Here is a 21,214-nt window from a genome sequence, read left to right on the forward strand (position 1 = left end):
GCGACAGAAAAGGGGAACGACTCCCATTTAATCGTTCTAATGACCAATTATTATTTTTTGTCTCTAATTAATTTAATTGCATCACTTCAGCATTATCTATTGCGACACTTTAATTTCTCCCAAGCACTCAGCTCGAGCGCTTGGACACTAATAGTGGTGTTTATCAGCCCTGCTGTCAGCTACGGCCTTATTTTACTGCACAGTCTAAAGAGGTGTAAAGGTAATGTCTGTGAATCAATGAAAGGCATTTATATCCTGAATGCCTTTTAGAGGAAAAATAAATGCTTTTCTCTTTATCATCTTTGTCTCTTTGCAGATCTTTCCTGCATCCTTTTTATTGAGATATTTAGAAGTTATTTAGATCAGATACTCAACCAAATTAGTACTTTCAATAATTAAACTATATGTTCATGTGTTTTTTTCTTTTATCCTTTATCAGTACTGCGCAATGGTCAGAAACCACCCTTCATTTATTTCATTTACAGTCAAAATGGCCATTAATTACAACTCATTTATATATATTAGAAATTAGACATACTATAATTGGGGAATTGGGATTGTGGAGAAAAAAGAAGAAAAATTGGCAAATCAAACTAACGAGCTGCTGGTGTTCTCAGAACAACAGACTGACTATCCCATAGTCTAGACCTCAACATCACTTAATGTGTTTATATTACTGATATTATTAATATGTAATTTGTTCATATCATACATAGTTGTTGAAGTCTAATCTGAATTTTCTGTAAAACATGTTTTTGGCAACATATTTTGAAAATGGGATAACTTGTTCTTAGTGGCTGTGATGACTGGAAATGAAATAAACAAAGTATGGTGTGTGACTTGCTCACTGCTGAATACGGAATATTATTATGCAACATAACTTTAATTTATATACTGAAATTAGTGTTCATTCTGCTAGGCAGTGGCTGGAAAACATGAAAGCATAAAAAGGATTTGAACATTTATTAATATATCAAAAACAAAATCATTGTCCACTGCAGTTAAACTTTCCTTGTTATGTACAAAGGGTGTACAAATTTACCACCTTTATTTATTTAATTTCCAGTCAAAAGCCATTTAGTACAAGTTATTCTTTTTTGTCAGGGGAAAAAAGCAGAGAACATATTTTAAAAGAAAATTACACACAAGCCTCGGCCACTTAATATGATATTCATCAATATTTAGTGTATCCACCCTTTGCCTTTATTACAGCTTCCATTACTTTCAGGAGACACACTTCCAAAGTTCAGTCCTAGAAGTTGCTTCTGCTTCTTAACTCAATCCAAGGCATCCCAGAGTTCTGGACTCTGAGGTGGTCAATCCATTGTCCTGAGAACACCAGTGGCTTCTTTTCTCAGCTTTAACAGCTTCTTGACAGCTACACATCCTTTCAGACCCACTGAATCGTCTTCTCACAGTGGAAGGATGGACAGAAACACCTGTGGATTTTTTAGATCTGAAGAAAGAGCAGAGCTTAATTTTCTCCTCTTTCTCAAAGATGAAAGATTCAAGTGCTGTTTATCTGCTGGGGACAGTTTTGGTGGCCTACCAGGTGTTGCACCGTTGTCAGGAGTCCCATTGTCTGTACAAACTCCAGTATCAGAAACTCCTGGTATTTCTTTTATTTTTCTATGACTTCGCCTTTTCTCATGCAAAAGTATTATATTTAATCTTTTCAGAAATATATCCTGAAAAATTAATAACTTGCACTTAATAACTCTTTTGATTGGAAATTAAATACATGAAGGGTGATCTCTAGATTTTGCACAGTACTGGATTTTCTCCCTGACTTTTATTACAGTCCTGTGATGAAGCTTTAGGATATTTGGAATAATTCACACTTGTTAAATTCTCAGCTGTAGAGAAAGCTTCATTAGTGTTCCATTGACAGTCACATAGTGACACAGGTGTGCAAGTACATTACTTTTATTTCTGCTCTGTAAGCTTTCATCCCCATTTCCCCACTCAGGAAGCGTAATAGTATTTATCTAACCCTCTGTATTATGGGGTCAAGATGAGCAACTGATTTTATCTGCTCTCCTCTGTCATCTGCATAATCAAGTATAAATAAATCAAAGGCCTTAAACTCTGTTACCTCTGGAAATCAGTCATTTTTTATGTCAGTAGCTTTTTTTCTCAGGCCCGTTAATAAATCTGTCCAAACAGCAAACCATTTTCACCTGAAAATCATTCACAGGTAATTCGAATATAACAATTTTTGATAGCAGGTTTGGTCAGAATTATTATTGAAATGCCAACACTGCCATCTGTAGGACGTATATGCAATAACAGCCCAAAAACTTTAGTCCAATTAGCTTTGAACAAGGTTTGCTGTGTGTATATGCCAAACACACTTCTTATGACTTTTGAAGAGTACTTGGGTATTTAAAAGCTCTTGAAAATCACTTTTTTATATATATATATATTTCCAAAATTATATAAGATAAAAGCCAGTGCTCATGGTGTTTTTACTTTAGGTTTCATCAGCAGTGACTGAGATCTTATTAACATAAATGTACTGGGCATTGCTCTTGTAATGACCTTATCTATTTTATCTGTTACGCGCCTTTACTGGTTGTCATTAGAGACTGCAGCAGTCTGATATGGGTTATCAGCAGAAAATGCTGTAGGGAAAAAAAGAGTGAATGTGAACTAATGTAACAAATCCGGCCTGAAACAGCACATGCTCACATTGCACGTTACTTAGCAAAGTTGTATAAAATTAGTGCAGATTTGATCTCCTAGCTACTCTGCACCTGATCTATTCAACTTTTGATGTGGAATTGAGCCCAAATGATAAATACGTTCAGTGCTTTTTACATATCATTTACCTAAACGCCCAAATTCATGCATGTTTCATGTCAGTCATAATTCAGCAGCTCATGAGCCAACGACATAAAATAAACAAAATATATATTTTTTTACTGTGTACTGTAATTATTTCCTTACAACAACATGTTTAAACACTACTATGGTATTATATGTTCTGTACTAGCTGTGTTTTGTATTTGTATATTTTTGGGCAGTGTCATGGAACAGTTATGGCATTTGTTTATACCAATGTGCATGTAAAAAAAAGTAAATCCACTTATATACTGGACTGCCATGTGCAAAAATCAAGCATATTTTTCATGGTGTTAAATCATTACACTTAATTTTATGCACATTACTACCACAAGTGAGTTGGTAAAATGTTGGTAAAATCTGCGTGAGTAAGGGCCAATATGTTATATGACGTTTAGCTGTGTATTTCTTCCTGTGGGGTAGCAGTGTGTTTGAGCAGTTTCAGCATGATCGATTACTTTTTAATAAACTTCAAATCATTCACTTTAAATCATAGTAGTTTTTAAAGTTTTAAAGAAGACAGATCACTTCTGGAGAAGAAAAGGTGGTCTTATGCCATCTTTAGTTATATATATAGCTATATATAGTTATATATTGCTAGTTTCAGCTATTTTGAGATTGGCCAATACTGTGAGTGGACTATCAGCACAATCGACTAACCCTTAGAAGTCACAGTTATCGCTGCTTCTGTTCTGTTAATAGTATTTTTGCTCTTGTAGTTCAATGAAACAAGCAGAGAAATTCCACTATACATGCTAAACTTTTGGCCCATATTGGATTTGAACATAGTATTTTTTTTCTGGAAAAAATAAAAAAAATGTTTATTTTGTCACAAATAGCAAGTAAAATCAGATGTGCAGACTTGAGTATGTTCATACAGACTGTAAATTAAATGCAAATGTAATTAATTGTATAACTCGCTATGTAAATATATACAGTACTATGCAAATTTTTTTTGGCAGCTCTGGTCACATAACATGTTTTGTTGATTTATGTAAATAAGCACACATCCTCTACACACATCCTCTGCATATGTTAATGCAAGATGACTGTTTATTTGCAGAATTTAACTTATTGGAAAAAGAAATCAAACATGTCATTTGACCAGGGGTTTTGAAACTTTTGCATATGACTGTAAATATATAATTGTCATTACATTTGCATAGTATAGCAAAACAAATATAATAACTCTTGACTTCTAAGGGCTAGTAAGCCATTCATTTCCTGTGCTCTCACACTTTGTCCATCAATGCATATCATTCTCCTCTCTGTCTTCAGCAAGTTTGTTTGCCATAGGGCCAGTGTGGCTACAGGTTTTCCATCCAATCAAACAGAAGCACACTTGATTCCACTTGTCAATGATTCCAATCAGCTGGTCTCAGTCTTCACACTTTTAAGCAGTTATTTGAGCTGATTGATGGTAAAACCTGCAGCCACACCATCGTTTTGCAGATAAGAACCTCTGCTGTAAAGCAGTAGGACAGTCCTGGCCCTCTGCTGGCAAGAAAGAGCTATAAACATGCATTTAATTTACTGTGTATGTTGTGGGTAGGCACTTTAAAGAAGGTGACCTGTGGTATCAGAAATAGAGCAGCACTGTGGTCAATCATGGTCATGGTGTGAAGAGACGCCACTGAATTAAGTTGATTCAAATGTGTACATCATTTTCATGTTAATAAAATATGTTACATCAACAAAATTACTGCCAAAAGTCAATAAACAATACTGTGTTCATAATATGTTTTTTTTATGTGGCAATTATGTACATATTTGAATCAAATAAATTCAATGCATTTACTTTTTTCAGTGCCGGTACTGTAATTCTCCAGAAGAGTGATGATACAGTGAGCCAGCTGCTAGTCTACAGGCAGAGAACTCAGACTCTCAGATGCTTGGTGATTACAGGTCCAGCTGACCTCTGCCTCTCTGTTACTTGTCCAGTCCGTTAATGTTTTCAGGCACCAGGCCCTCCAGCAGAGCCAGTGTAGACTCCATTATCTTAAACACACAGACCAAAGCATGCAGTGACTTACTAACTGAAAGTGTACACCAACATCTGTTTATGAAAATATCAATTATATGCCTGAGTCCTAAAATCTGACTGGCCGTGTTCAAAGCGCTTGTAATATACTTGATATACAGACACTACTGATTGCACATATCAACTGAGTTCTGTATTAATGTACGGAGATTGAAAAGTTTTTCTTATATGGACTGTTAAATGTTGTATTGATAGGGGGGCCAGGCTAACATGTGTTTAAAGTAAATGGCCCAAATCTGTTTTAAATGTACCCTACCTAAGAACCTGGTTCTGTTTAAACTGAGGGGCTGACAACTACAAAATATATGATTGTATCATCAAATACTAAAAACTAAAAAGTTGACAAACATTAGAATACACAGTGATGGACTACTAAAATTTCTATATTGCGTATTACCTATTCAAATGGAAACTGTTGTTTATTGGACATTATATGAATGATTTTTTTAAAACTCATAACGTTGGTCAAAACAAGTGTTTGAACAATCTGTCAGTTAATGGTCAATTGATTAATCATTTACATTCCTAGTCCTGATCTATTTTCACATTTGCAATTTGATTGACTAAAAATAATAATGTAATAATAATGCCTACTTTCTCCTTTAAGGCTTTATGTTGTTCATGTGCAGTTTGAGTCTTCTGTGTGTGTGCGTTTGTGTATGATGAACCCTACCTGAAAAGGAGGGCTGAGGCCCACCAGGGACTGCATGTTTCTGCTGAAGTAGCCCAGAATGTAATCCCCTGCCAGCAGGGGGAGGTCATCTCTCTTCATGCTTAGCTGAGGAAGTTAAGAAAAACACACAAAATACTCGAACAGTGAAGACACATGCAAACCTGCAACAGCTCTCTAAACAAAAGATTCATTTTACAAACTTTTACGTATTTTAAGTTAAATAACATCAATATTTACCTGAACAACTTCATCAACATCAGCGATCGCATCCTCCTTGACCCAGACAAAGGCGATATAATCCAAGGCACTTCTAAAGCCAATCTACATTCAGAGCATAACGTGAAACATTAACCGCTAAACAGATTTAACCACATTACACTCATTTTCTTACTCAGTACTGCATATATAGCATTATGTCCTCTGCACTGTGCTGTCAATTACCACAAACAATAATTTCAATGAGTTTCACTGTGAATGCGTTTCTATGAAAAACTAGTCCTATCTCTGAAAGAATAAATAATATAAATATACAGCAAAAACATTTGACAAACTCAATAAAATGTTCTACAAAAATACATTTCGCATAAATGTTTATTCACAGAATTCAGTAACTGCCCAAATGCTTCGATTCGTGTTTTGAGTAAACAGGTTTCCTGTTCTTTTCAAAGTACAGGGAAATTGAAAAAATACTGTCAATGGTAAGTGACCCAACATTATAGATACAGTAGATATTCAGTTGAAAGCACTGAAATATTCACTCAATCCATCTAGTTTTTCTTTTCTACCCTGGCTCATACTTTCTCTCCATATCTCTGTATATATCATTTATATATCTACATATCTCTCTTTCTGTCTGTACATCATTTCCTCCACTTCTGTCTCTCTATGCCTGTATCTGACCTTGTAGAGGCCAATCCAGTCTGAGGTGCAAGCGTCAAACTTCTCCTGAATGGTGTAAGTGAGCACTGCGTCTTCATCAGCGCTCCACTGGCCTTCTGCACTCACACACACCAGTGGCGTCTCCACTTTCTTCTGCAGCTGAGAGAAAAGAGGAGAAATCACACAAGTCACTCCTCCTGGCTGGAAACAGGACAAATATCTGTGGAAAGTTGAGTATATTCTTGCCCAACACCTGTGTTTATGCACAGGATATACACAGTTCAACTGACCATGGCAGCATTCTTGGTCAACTACTGCAAGAAATGGTTTCCTTTGTCCCTATCTGATCCCACTTTGACTTCTCTCTGTCTGGTTGTTCTCCATCAGAGTTCCATGAGTGCGTAAGAAGCAAAGACACATATACTAATTTATTTTGGAACAGAAGGGCCTTTTTATACACTTAGAAGCAGACATGGCCGGCAGTTGGTCAGTTCAGAGATAAACCAGATTTCTAAGAACAAGTGAAAGAAACAGGAAACCACAGCTGAAGATGATGTGACAGCCAAGAAATGTACTTGCAGGTCAAGACATTCTGTCCTGACACAGAGATATAATGTTTAATTTGATCAACTTGTTGTGCTTGTAGAACAGCTTTGTAGAAACAGATTCTCCTTTTAGGAAAATCCACTGAATTTCCTTTCCTTTCCTTTAGATGGTGCATCCATCTAAGCTTTGACTTCAGAGTTGCAAAAATGTAAAGAATTTCCTTAATCAATTATTGATAACTCCAACAAACAGTTATTGCTCAATCATTGACAGGTGTTAAATAAGTAAGGCTTATAAGAGGAAATGTATATTTCTTCCCTCAAACATACATTTAAATCTAACTGGAATGCTTTCTGTGCACAGGATGTATGTTTTTACTCACTGCTTTCGCTCAATGTGGTAGCTGGTAACCATGATATAGTTGGCTGTGGTCAGAAAAGTCCAGTGGTCAGCTGTGAGAGCTACAGTTCTAAGTTTTTCTTCTCCCTCAAGTGTGCATCCACATTTCAATTTAAAAGAAGCTAGTCAGATCCTGAAATCCTCACTGTTGACAGTGTTTATTACCATCTTGTCTTTTTAATGTATTTTGCGAGTTCTCTTTTCAGTTACCAAAGTAATGACTAGGTGCCTTTTTTAACAATGTACTCATGGTGTAATTATTTTTCAGTGTCACGGTACCGGCAATGCACACCACCATCATTCTTTGTAAAATGCTCCTACACTTGAATCTGTTTTGCAGCTTAATGTCTCACTGCTTTGTTGCATTGTATAATTAATGATTACATGGTGCCCCATGTAAATAGAATTTTACATCATGATTAATTCAGCAAAGACTGTCAATGAATTTAGGCTAACAGAAGACTGAAAGCTGTTAAGATTTTATAATGCAGTTGACTAAATTCTTAACCACAGTTAATCAACTATTGATTAATGATGAACAACCCTAGTTGGGTCTGTTGTTGGGTGGTCACCCCCAGCAATCCCATTCATGGCTGGGAGTTTAAGGAAACATAACTGGCTTCTCTCTCTGTAGGTGTGGCCCTTCACTCAGTGCAGTGCTTGGGACTGAATGGAGCTAAATGGCTACAAATGAAAATTTAAACATGTTTTTAGACATGTATGAAGGAATGTCCTTTTGTTTTGGAAAGCAGAATGATGTATTCCATTAAAAATCAAAGACAATTTACCATCTTTCTCTTTTTCTATACAAAATGTGTTGGGCAGTGGGACGGTAGCTTGAAAATTACTGAGTGCTAATTGGTTGGAAAGCTCATCAGCTCATTAGTTGATTAAGGTGTACAAAGTCTTAGAACTAACTTATAGTGACCTCCAAACTATTAAATATTCTTGTTCTGTTCAGCACTGCTTACCTCCAGGTTAAAGGTGCCGATGACAGGTTTGTGATCACTGACTCCATAGGATGGATCACAGGTGTATATGTCCTGAGTCACCTTCACGGGCAATTCTTCATCGTCTGCTATCGACCCACACTCCTCCTCATCTGTGGGTTTTATCCGCCACAGGATCCGATCTGTCCAGGCCGGCTTGCGCTTCTTCCCACTGACCAGTCACAGGCACATGATGAGAGGAGGCATACAAATTATGGTGAAGGAGTCCAGTCCAGATCAGTCACTTCAATGCTTAAGAGAATAGCTAGACTAAACATTTAGTGTGGCTGTATTTGCAAAGTGCTAACTGGTAACTATCCATTCATTCTAAGCAACAGTAGCCTTTCAGATTAAATTACCAGTTCAACTTGCAGTTATAGAAGCAGTCACACTATTTAAAACTGAGCTTATACTACCACACTGGACTGACAACTGGATTAACACTGCCCCCTACCGGACATGATAGGTCACTGTTAACTTGTTAAATAATCTGTTGACAAGGACAAGAACAACACGAATGAAAAGTAACATGCAAAGCAACTCACATTCTACAGATGCTTGGATCTACCTCTACAGACCAAAACATCACATGCAGATGTATGTTTTAAACAGGAATGACAGAAGTGGGGGTACTGTGGGTGTGGCAACACCTCCAGATTTTAGGACTGTTTAACTGCAAGTGCTAAAAGTAATTCATAAAAAAGATCTGAGCTCTAAAATAATTTGAACGTACTTAAGACCTATGTGTGCTTGTTTTAGAGAAGAGCTTGTTTTACTTATACACTTAAGACCCACATGTGCTTGTTTTAGAGTAGAGGTTGTATTTCATGTTTCATTGATAAACATTTCATGGCTATTGTAGGTTTTAAAGTATAAGTTTATTCTGTATTTTCATTACAGCAAGCCAATCACTCCCCTTAGCAACAGCTGAAAGCTTTATGGGTGTGTTGCTAAAATACAACCAGATTGAGGTGCAAAAAATGAAAATTTATGCAGAGCTTTTCTAAGCTCTAAAGGCTTATATTATGATATATAAATATTATTTTGAAAATATTATTAATAATTATGAAAAATGTTATCATACTTTATCATTTTTTATCATCGTTTAATCTCTTGCTCAGTGCATTCAGGTTCCAGTTACAGCACCATATGTGAACAGTCATATATGGATGTGCCACTCCACACATTTCACCCACAGCTCAAGAGCAGACTGTGCAGGGAGTACATCAGCAGTTTGTTGTGTCAGTTATATGTGTATATTGTTGTCTTTATAGCATATTATGCATGACGTCACCGTTCAGGTCCGCACCTCTTGAAGCACCTGGTTTTAAGACAGTTATACAGAACACAGACAGCTACCTATTAAACAAATGAGCACATTATACTTAGCAGATAAGTTGCAATGCCAAGGCTGTATAAATTGAGCCATCAAACGCACTCATAGATATTTTTAAGCCTCTCTATGCGTAAAAAAAAAGCACCAGAAGTATAAAAAAGGGCCCCATGTAATTCCAAATGTCAGGGCAAAAAACACTTTGGTATGAGTTCTAATAAAAATAAATAAATAAATTTATAGACACGAAACGCTGTTTTAGTGCCTCTGTGTACACAGTACCCTTTTAAAAAAAAGATTTCTGAATGGTTGTTGACTAAAATGTAGGGTTCTCTGAAAAACATTCAGCTGGTATGGAACCTTTACATCAGGGGTGTCTGATCTTATCCACAAAGGGTCAGTGTGGTTGCAGGTTTTCATTCCAGTGTAGCAGGACTGCACATGATCAGCTGTTTGAAGGCTGAGCAACTGATTAAACGTGGATTAAAAGTGGAATCAGGTGTGCTCCAGCTTGTTTGGACCAAAAACCTACAGCCACATCGGCTGGTTCCATTTGCTACTTTTAAGAATGGTTCAACAATAATGTATGGGACACCTTTCTGTACCATGCAGTAGTGTGAGAGTGTTATTTCTGCAAGACAACACGTTCACACACTGTGCTGGAGTGGCTCACCTCCCACTGACATACACCAGCTCTCCCACAGAGGTACTGACCAGACCACTGCTCACTGCACTGGAACTAATTCTCACGTCATAGCTCTAATCACACAAAGTGTAGTGGATGAATACAGAATCCCTAATCTCACCTAAACTCTGAGCCTCTTACTACACAAAATGCCTCCATATAGTGCTTCCTGCTATTAACCATTGTGTAGGGAGATGCAATTTGCCATGGCAACAGTCATGATAAACAGCAGATGCATAATATGCGTTTGGTGTGCAGGAAAGGTGGGAAATGGCATGGTGAGTTATTGAGGCTATAACTCAGTGCTCTTTACTGAGGCATGTGAGGAGGTTAAGGTAGAACCACGTGAGAAAAGTGACATTCTTAGTAAATCTTACTTAAAACCAAGCCATGTCTTCTGCGCGCTGTGAGAAGAAAGAAAGCAGACAGAGAGATGACCCAGAGAGATCTTTTAGCAAGCCTGTCAGTTCAACATGTTTTTCTCTCCTTTAAGGACTGCTGGCCATTACTGTCAAACTCTTTAACTGTACTGTACACATGGAGTACAGTACTGTGTAAGCCAGAGACCACACTTTTGAAATTCAGTTTCCAATAAAAATGGTCATTAAGAATTAAAAAGAAGAAAATATATTTGTAGAAAATTCCTCTATTACTAAATATAAAATCAATTCCATCAGTATTTTGTCTACTCTTAACTTTTGCACATCTATTGCTACTTTAACTCTTCCATCGTTCCAATCTTAAAACCAAGTTTCAGCTGTGTCCTCCCAACAAAAGCTGTTCTTAAAGTGACATTAATGTCACTAACATTATGTTCCCTTTCAAAGAGATGCTAACATTTTAGTACAAGCAATTACCCAAATACACCTTGGCCACCTTATAGTTTCTCACAGATGTGTGTATTTAACATGGCTAAAGAAGATATTTCTGAGGAGATACAAGATAACAACTTGCATAGAAAAGAGTTTAAGGAAATGAAAAAATAGTTACCAAAAAGCAATTAAAAGGTACAGAGACAACCATGTAAGACCTGATAGATTACCAAAGCTGTTACCATCAGAAAAACCATACAGAAAGCTTTCATCTTTGAGAAAGAGCAGAAAATCAAGCTCCACTCTTGCTTCAGATCTGAAAATCCACAGGTATTTCTGTCCATCCTTCCACTGTGATGAGTCAACTCAACACTATCTGAAAGGATGTGCAGCTGTCAAGAAACCGTTATTGAGAAAACCTCCAAAAATGGACAACTAAGCTTGTGGAGTTTTTATGAACTGGTGAGTCTACATTTTTAATTGGGAGAGGCAGAAGCCATAACCAACTTCTAAGATGAAAACAGGGTTTTCAAAGAATGGAAGCTGTAACAGACACAAAGAGAAAGGACTAAAAGCTGTAAATGTTGATATTTAACAGCTTCTGTGTAACTTTCTGTAAAAAATCTGTGCTTTCTGCTTTTTTCTGACACTGAAAATGAAATAACCTGTAATTCATGGGCGTTTTGATTGGAAATTATGTAAATGAAGGGTCTTTGACTTCTGCCCAGTACTGTATGTACTGTATATGTGTGTTCTGAGAAAAGACAGTGTAAGGGGTTTTTACCTTGTGTCATACGTCTCAGAGAAGCGGTCGAATTTGTATGTGGGTTTGAATTGCAGAGGCCCTTCCTCAAACTGCTGCAGTAGCGGCTCCTTCTGCTTCATCATCAGCAGCTAATACAGACACACACACATGTCCAATTTAGAGTAGCAAAGACAACATTTGCACATTCAGCACGGTTGATACATCCCGAAGAAGAAAATCCACAGAAAGAACACAACAGGATACACATACAAACATATATGCACATACAGGATGATATTTGTACAGCAGTGATGCACATTCACATCATAGAGAGAGTGCAAACAGTTTATTCATACACTGTATGACCAGGGGATGTTTACAGAGGTCTGTAGGATTCTGTTTGGTTAGTGTGCATGTCTTTGTGTGTCTGACTCACTTGGTCTTTGCTCCACAGCAGATTGAAGCGGCCGCTGTTGATGGAGGAGCGCAGGAAGTGCAGGCCATGGTCTGCGATGCGGAAGTTCAAGTCACCAAACCAGAACACTACCCTTACACACACAATGGAGCATCAGTGTGTGCATGTGAGAACCACACACATTGTTGTTGTACAAAAAATATGTGGAAAAAGACTTAAGTACAGGAAATTAAGCGTATGAAAGAGTGGTCTCTAACCAGAGTACTGTACACAAAGTACTAGAGTATTACATCATATAAAATGAGGATGAACTTAAGTGCTATAAATACTACAAAAACTATTGTACTTGTGTGAGGTTGTCCTTTATGTGTAGTTTCCAGTATATCTGTATACACTAACTTGTGGTCAAGCACATGCGGCGTGTTGTAGAAGTCAAAGTCTTGTGAGTCCAGGATATACTCAAACTCATCCACACGCTGCACAGCATAGTTCATATGCGCTGCCAGGTGACAGTTCAGAAAGCAAAGCATGTGCCCATAGAAGGAGAAACGCACTGACACACCACCTTTATTCCCCTGTGGAGTTATAATATTACAAAAGACTTCATTCATTTCTTCAGTTTTTAGAAAGCATAGTAAATATTCTTGAGAGTCTTAAAGAAACAGTTCAGCAAAAATCCTCTACTCTGAGCATACATACATTTATAGTGTCCAAGTCCAATGATAGGATAGGAGGTTACATAGTTGGCCTCATTTTCAAAGAATAGATTTTTAATAAATCACATTTACACAGTTTTCTTGTTAGCCCAAATGTAGCCGTTCTGCCATGATGGTCAAAAAGTTGGCTGCTTTATTTTTGCACTGGCATTACAAGGCTAATATAACAAGCAATTTTATACCCTATTTGCAGCAAATTAGGAGTCCACAATCAAAATCATCCAAGACTGGAATTGGCCTTTTTTCCATGCATGGCACTTTATTATTTTTATTTTGGCCAACCTGTGTTGCAGTTACAGATACAACCCCATTTCCAAAAAGTTGGGTTGCTGTGCAAAATGTAAATAACACCAGAGTTTAAAAAAAAAACTGAAACTGATATTTTTTAAAAATATATATTAAAATAAATAAAGCATGATTTATTGTGGCAAATAGCCAGCTGTCTTCAACTTTGAACGTAACACTTCATTTAATTCATGTTAAATAGTCAAGTAATTTATCACTGAATAACATACCATTAAAGAACCACTAATGTTGCAACTTGGGTTAAGAGAGAGAAGCTAGTGTGGTTCATATGTTTATTTCGCCTACACAGGTAAAGAAACATCAGAAATCAAACAATCTGACAGTAAAAGTAAAGAACTTTTGGCCATAAAGTGTTATATTTGCACATCTACCTTAAACCACGCCGAGCTGTTAAAGGGAAATTCTGCATAATTAAATGGTTAAGATGTAATGGTCATTCGGGCTAATTCTACAGACACTTACTGAGCCAGATTAGTTTCACGGTGGTGGTGATATGAATCAGACACCAAAAATGTTCAATGCCTCTGAAACTACATCACAGAAAGCTATTACATGAAATGGTTACGAATACACGGCTTGATGCTTCACCCGCTATCTGAATAGTGTGATAGTTTTGAGATAAAAATTTTGGCCTAAAATGCGTAGATTATTAGTTCACTATTGTTTACTATCCATCATGGATAGTAAACAAAATGACTGTTTTTGTTTCATATTAAACCACTCTGAAAGACTTTGTGTACATCTCAGTTTTGAACAATCAGTGGTTATATATCAGTGGTTATATGTCAAAATCCTATACAAATACTGTTCAAGCTGTTAACTTTCATTGCTAAGTTTCCAACAGAAAAACTCTTCCACTGAAAAAAGAGAGTTACCCAATAGCCAAAAATGCCGGTGCGGGTGTATGTGCTCTGGATGTCCCGAATAAAGGGAAGATGCACCTGCCTAGCAAAGACAATCAGGAGGAGACCCTGCATCCTCACAGAGGTCACCTGGGGGCAACATACACAAACACACATGCATACAATTTACATACAGTACATAACATTGCAAAAGAGCAGTTTAGCAGGCCATTGAGGTGTCACGATTGTAGTTCAATTAGTGGGTCCACAGTCATGAGAACAGTCTTTGGCATTTGTGGCATTTTTCAGCCTGGGAGCTCACAATAGCGAAGCTCCATGGAGAAAGGATGGCGAGAACTGACCTGCCCTGAGAATTCCTGCATGTGGTAGAGGGGTGAGGACACAGAGCTTAAACTCACAGCTAATTACCCCAGTTAGAAATGGTTGACCAATCAAATTTGTGATTGCATCACCTAAATCCACTGGTGAAACACAAAGAGGCCAGTGTTCTCCACCATCCCAGCTTACAGCAGGCCTTAATGAGAGATTGTCTGAAACTAACTATTGTGCCCCTACTCTACTGTCAACTGCATAAATGAGTAACAGAGAATAACAGTATTACTGTCGAGTGGAGGTGGGCTACATGACAACATGGTATCACTATCATAATCGATGACATCACACTGTGATAACACTTTTAAGTGTGTATGATGGTTTTCATCAGTACATCTAGAACACTGAGCAAGTACTTGCACTTTCAAAAAGACTATTATAAGATTATTATAAACAATTGTAGACAATAGGGAGTGTATAGTAACTTCATGAACAACACAGTAACAAATAGCTGACTGTTTGCCCATTTTGCCCTTTTTTTGTTTCTTTTAATGTAATTTAATTGATGTAAATTTATTAAAATTTTCTCCATTCTTTTAAAACACTGAATTTCATAACATCATTTTACGTAACATCATAACAGCCTTTTAAAATGTGAGAGCTGTTTTGATGCTGAACCTTTTACATTAAAAAAATGTTTTAGTATGTACTCTTCTTTACGCTCCAGAACTTTAGCCTGTTAGCACCACTGCTTTGGACAGGCTCTATGCTCCGTAAGCACATTAAATATAATAAACTTTGCCACATTCCTCACTCGTAAACAAGACTTAAATATATAATCACTGAATCACACAGAACATACACACAGCAGTGTTCCATACCTTGACAAAGCCATTTGGCCCCAGGGTGTTCATGAAGAGGTGGCTCCATGAGTCTTCTGCTATCAGATCAGAGACATACTTTACTGGAGTGGCTCTCACCTCCTGCAGACTGCAATGGTGAAGATTCCCCATCATTACTTTTGAACCATAAATGTGATCCTATTTCAAATATGAAATCCTATTTTATTTTATTAAAATAATAATCTCCTTTATCAGCTAAAGTTTAAAACATCAAAATCACGCCAGTTTCTCACCCAATCACAAAAAGGTCAGCAGGGGAGTCAGAATCCAGCTGCAACAGTGACCTTACGTCATCTGGAGGCTCTGCTGTAGCGACGTTCCATGTCAGCATGTGCAGTCTGAGAGAGAATGAGAGACAGACAGACAGACAGACAGAAATGGAGATGGTTCAACTGCTACAACCACTGAGAAAGGTCAAAGGAAGTTAATAAATGAATTCAGTTCTTTTCACTGTAATTATACACTGCAATTTTAGCCCTTTAGTTGTCCTATGTATGTTTTTCTTTAATAAAATCACAACCATCTTTGTAGAGAGGCTGATTTTACAGCAGGGGGTTCTCACCTCTCCCTTTTCAGCCCTCACTGCTTGATAGAAGCTCAAATCAGAAACAGTATCCTAGTTAATGGGGTAACAGAATTACAGGGGAATGGGGATTGTATTAATTAAAAAATATCCAAGTCAGTTTCCATTCTGCTGATGTACTAACCACAAATGGAATTGCAAAAAAAAGCGGCTAAATAAGAAATTACATTGAAATACTCCAACCTATCATATTATTTTGTTACTTTTGTTTGAAACAAGAAAATTTAATTGGCAAACACACACAGTAAAATTCAGCAGCTAGCCTGTCCAAATGGAAGTCTTAACTAAAACATCCAAACAGTCCAAACACAACAAGCACACTCTTAAAAATAAAGGTTGCACTGAATGGACAATTCCAGTAAAAACAACCTTTACATTATATGAAGCATCCATTCAAAGATCCTTTAAGACCTACAGCATCTGACAAAAGTACAAAGTAGTATCTATAAAATGACACCAATCAGAAGACCTGAGAATCAGCAAGGGGATAAATAAAGGAGCAATGGACCAAATGGAAAGTGAAGGAAAATTGATCAAGGTATAACATCAAGCACATGTAGACAACCAGATTGACTACAGGACAAAACACCTGAAGAACTCTCCACTATATCGCCCACAAAGCTGGAAGGCTTCATCCAGGGTGCGAGACACCTCCTCAGTGGCCTCATCATCAGAGCTGAGGTCCTCCACACATGTGAGGAGTTGAGAGAGCCTCTGGCGCAGCAATGTTCTGCTGGACGCCGTGCTGGAGTTGCTATCCGAACGCAACCGCGGACCTTCCAAAACTCCCGCCATATTATTGCCACTGCTGCTGGACAGTTGGAACGAAGGCAGGAGCCGAAGAACTGTTTTGACCCAACGTGTACAAAAACAATTTAGAAAGAGTAGTTCTGAGTAGATGGAGACTGATGACGATGAAAACAGATGAGCAAAAAGAACAGAAAGATCAATTAGATCTCAGGCGACTTCTTGAAATCTTGCTTAAATTTTCCTTCTGCAGGTTACTCTTCTGTGGTCTTTGTTTTTTTTTGTGTTCTCTCAATATGATGATGATGGTTTCTGAAAAAAAAAAACCTTCTTCCAAATTCAACCCTTTTTAATCAAATACAACTTCCATGAAGATTCCTAGTCCATGCAGAACTTTTCACATGAATCCTCCAAAGTTCTAAATTTAAAAGCTCTAACAGATAAAAAAGCGTGTTTTTCAGACAGTTTTTTGATTATCAGACAGATTTCTGATCTCTGCTGTAGGTTCCTTGGCTTCACCCATCAGTTCCTGAGCGTCCCAGCCCCAGTGGAAGTAGGAATATGGGCTTTTGGAAGCATGTGGAGAGTGAGATTAGGGCGTGTGATCTGGAGCAGGCCAGCCGCGTGAGAGGGCTCAGTACGCTGATCTCCGCTTCACTGAGTGTTTTGTTACTGAACTTGGGTAATGCAACTGAACGGCGTCAGATGCTAAGCCGGTTTATAAGACTATTTGCTCCCGCAATGTGAATATTGCCCTCATCCTACATAGACAGATTAAAAACTCACATTCCTCTGGAGATAGACAAAAGGTTCAGCATAGAACTGCAAGGCTAAAGCTAAAAGCCTGAAATAAACATGCCTAGCAATGCTTTCCATCTACACTCTGGGTAATTTATTCCAATTTCTCTGAGGTAAAACTACTTGTAACACAATGTTTTGTAATTGATCAGGAAAATATTTTATTAACAGCTGATCCTTCATAACCTTATTATTTTCCCTAGAATTCTTTCTTTTTCCTGTTACTCTGACAAATATATACAAGTACCAGTCTATTTGCCTCCATCCTAGTCTCACTTGTTTATTTGTTCGTCCGTTCATTCCTTCTATTCCAACTATTAGCTCTTTAAAGTTGCCGATGTCACTAGAAATAACAAAAGTATGGCGTAATTTGACTATTTTTCATTAGTAGCTCTTTGACACAAATGAAGATTTTAAACTGTCAGTTGAGACCACCAGGAGAGGAAATATGTTATTGTAATTTAAATTTGATGAAAAGCTCTTACACATACATTGCTCTTTTCCTAAAAGAAACCCAATGATTTCTATTTTTGCCTCATTTTTCTCATTTGTTGACATAAACAAAACAGAAAAAAGTCAGAAGTACAGGTTTGTACTTCTGTAATCAATGATTATCATTAATCTTATAATCAGACATTATATTTAAATAGTATAACAGAATGACAAAAATAATTCTAGACTATTCTTTCAACTTCATCTATAGTAAATGTGAACTCTGTTTCAGCTCTAATATAATTAGTACAGAAAAAGTCCTTGTCACACTGGGACATGACTGTGCATGGAGATGTTCGAAGAACTGCTGGGCCTACAGGGCTGATGAATCAGTCATACTGAAGCTGTGCTCTAATCTCTTGACCTTCCCTCGGGTAAGACTGACACAGCAGTCTGCTTGCCTGCTTGGTAAACAGTTCGCTCTGAATTTTAGTCAAAAGCATGGTCCTTATATTTATCAAGCTTATTTATCAACTTATCCACAAATACAATCTGGCTGATCTCAGTGTTTCACTAGCACACCAGTGCCATGGTCTTTTTTGATATTCGGTAATGTTGAACATAATTGCAAGTCTTTACATGAAAAACATAACCAATAACAACAATCATCAGGTCTGGACCATATACAACCTTTCTGGGCAGCAGCATGTTTCACTAATATAGGCCTTTTACAATCACAAGATCTGATTTGTGCTTTATTTATTTATTTTAATTAAATGCAATATTAGCTCACACAAAAGTAAAGGTTCCCTAACAGTTCCATAATGGTTCTCTTCTTTGTTTATCTATCTACCTACTGTATGGTATAAAAGTCAGACCACCCTTTATTTGACATTTCCACCTTAAAACAGTCATGATTAGCTGCTGTTCAACAATCAACTGACCACGTAAGAGTCCAGACCTCAATATCATTGAATGTGTTTGGGATCACTTGGATTATAAGAAGCAGAAAATAAAACCGACTTCTAAGACTGAACTTTGGAGGGGTGGAAAACTGTCCCGGCGGATTTCTTTACAAAACGGAATGCAGACGTCCTGACAAGAACTGAAACTGTAATAATGGCAAATGGTGGACACCCTAGCCTGCACTTAATGACCGTTTTGACTGGAAATCAATTAAAAGAAGGGTGGTCTCTGATCTACCTGTCTGTTGTTTATTTATCTGTTTGATAATTAAATAATAATGACTTTTAGCAGTGCACCGATCCCAGCTGTTACCGTGGCCATTAAAATTTAGACTGTGTTTTGTAACAATAGTAATGCAAAGCTCTAGGATACTGGCACATCTACTCAATCCTATTACATTCCAGTCTGATCCCTCTATTGAACGCATGTTGCTTTAATCATCTTACAGGGAACTGGGTAATGGACAATGTGGAACAAAACCTCTTTTCTTTAAGAATCTCATATCCCAGTCCCTAAGATTATGACGTCCCCTGGCACTGGATGACTTTTAATCCTCCTTCCCAGCTCACTGCAGAATGACATCATAACAGATAAGGATGCTTCACCGTTGGTATCAGTGTGGTCAGCGACGATCATACCTGCAGGCATGGTTTCGTCGTCTGTTTCTTAGAGCTCCAGTGCTCATTTTCCAGCCTACACACAAAATAATAGACATGGGGTTAATCACACCAAAATAACTCCTCATTCATCAGTGAGCTTATGGCCTGAAAAGCTTTTGCACATAATGAAAATTCAAGGTTACATACACTGACTACACTCATATGTGTCCCCTCATTGCCAGGTGCTGGACCTTTAGAAACAACTGGGTCTAATGGATGGAGAATTGGGATGATAAAGTGCTAGTGTTCATGCTTTATTCCCTTTTCTTTATGTTCAGCTGTCATATTTGCTTTCTGAACAGACCAGATCAGCCAATGAAAAACAGTGCACTGGATTTATATAATTCAACTGTGTAGTATATTTCCATTCATAATTAACAGAAATACTTCTTTCAATTTAAGTTGGTAAAAGCCTTGTAACTTTTGAGGTGAATTTAAAAAAAAGGCTTCCTTACTTTGAGCGGACGTTAGTAAGACATTTAACGTAGTTTTAGACCATTTTGTTTGGTCTATTCATGGTGACAATTTTACCAAATGGTAATGTAAACGGCAGCTGCTATTTTCCAATTCTGTACATTTAAATAATAAAACTACAAAGGTAAAGATACACTATTTTGTTTCAAGTTAACTCCTCTTTTTTTAGTAGAAGTAACTATCGTAGTTGAAGCATGAAAACGGGCTGACTCGGTTGTCTAGAATTACACATTCAAACTAAACCACAACGTCTCGAAACGTCCAACAGGCAGCATTAGCAATGTAGTTACCTCAGGCATCCACTCAAGTTTTCTACTCTGACTTTCTTGTGGAAGCTAGTCTACCAAAAGTATCACCACAGCTATTCACAGAAAAAAATCCAACGCTGCAGATAGTTAGGTTGAAGCAAAGTAGCCCACCTTTGGAGATAAATATGAGGTAGAAGCCTTTAGCTCTCGTCGTGTGCGTAAAGCTCTGCGGCGTCTGATGAAGGGTTCAGCCAAAAAAGTGTGTGGCGTTGTTTTGTTTTCTTTTCCCACCCGCATTCTGGAAAGTCCCGCCCTGTTTAGTAGGATTGGCTAGTGGTTCATACTGCGTCAATCACAGTAGCATGAAGTGTCGTCCAATCCTGGCGCAGAGGGCGTGGTTTGTGTGAATATGAGCGGGAAAAAGAAACCAGGTGCGCGCAGAAAACCCAGGAGTGGATGTGCCCGCGGTGGCTGCCTTCCAGTCCGTCAGTGACTGATTCTGCTCTATTTTCTCGTTTTTTTACTTGAACATTCAGTCTGAGCCCTTACTATTAATTACTAAACAACCTCCTGTTACAGTTACTCATTCCCCCGCTTCACTAATCTCACTTTCAGAGGAGAGAATGAGGTTTTCTCAGATCTCCAGACCCTCAGCGAGAGCACAACATGACTGATCCAGGCTGTCATGTTTCCAGGTATGAGGAACCAATGAGAATTTTATTTAAATTTTACCCTTATAAGTCTAGAGTTATGGCTGTTGTTTTGCCATCCTATTTAAAGGTAGTAATGTAGTTCCAAAATCAAATGCGTGGTATTAATCATTGTTTTACGTTTAGAAATTTCTAAT

The 21,214-nt window shown here is 37.6% G+C and overlaps 1 protein-coding gene across 4 annotated transcripts; it reads right to left on the bottom strand.

Moving 5' to 3' along the window:
* Positions 1 to 1,910: 1,910 nt before the first annotated feature.
* inpp5kb (inositol polyphosphate-5-phosphatase Kb) lies at positions 1,911 to 20,609 on the bottom strand. Of its 4 annotated transcripts, none has more exons than XM_017681923.2 (14): positions 20,539 to 20,609; positions 19,625 to 19,679; positions 15,694 to 15,798; positions 15,440 to 15,548; positions 14,259 to 14,375; positions 12,761 to 12,936; positions 12,383 to 12,494; positions 11,986 to 12,095; positions 10,767 to 10,793; positions 8,354 to 8,543; positions 6,459 to 6,596; positions 5,796 to 5,879; positions 5,559 to 5,663; positions 1,911 to 4,842 (listed from the first exon to the last, which is right to left on the bottom strand). In XM_017681923.2, the coding sequence occupies exons 2-14, from the start codon at positions 19,669 to 19,671 to the stop codon at positions 4,774 to 4,776; spliced, it is 1,389 nt and encodes a 462-aa protein (XP_017537412.1). In that variant the 5' UTR covers positions 19,672 to 19,679; positions 20,539 to 20,609; the 3' UTR covers positions 1,911 to 4,773. The 4 variants fall into 4 exon arrangements, with proteins under 4 accessions (XP_017537412.1, XP_017537422.1, XP_017537394.1 ...); XM_017681933.2 differs by lacking the exon at positions 20,539 to 20,609 and adding an exon at positions 16,023 to 16,076 and having other exon boundaries at positions 19,625 to 19,670; XM_017681905.2 differs by lacking the exons at positions 19,625 to 19,679; positions 20,539 to 20,609 and adding an exon at positions 16,633 to 17,422.
* Between the last annotated feature and the right edge of the window lie 605 nt (positions 20,610 to 21,214).

This window comes from Pygocentrus nattereri, chromosome 18 (genome assembly GCF_015220715.1).
Source record: "Pygocentrus nattereri isolate fPygNat1 chromosome 18, fPygNat1.pri, whole genome shotgun sequence".
NCBI classification, from domain to species: domain Eukaryota; kingdom Metazoa; phylum Chordata; class Actinopteri; order Characiformes; family Serrasalmidae; genus Pygocentrus; species Pygocentrus nattereri.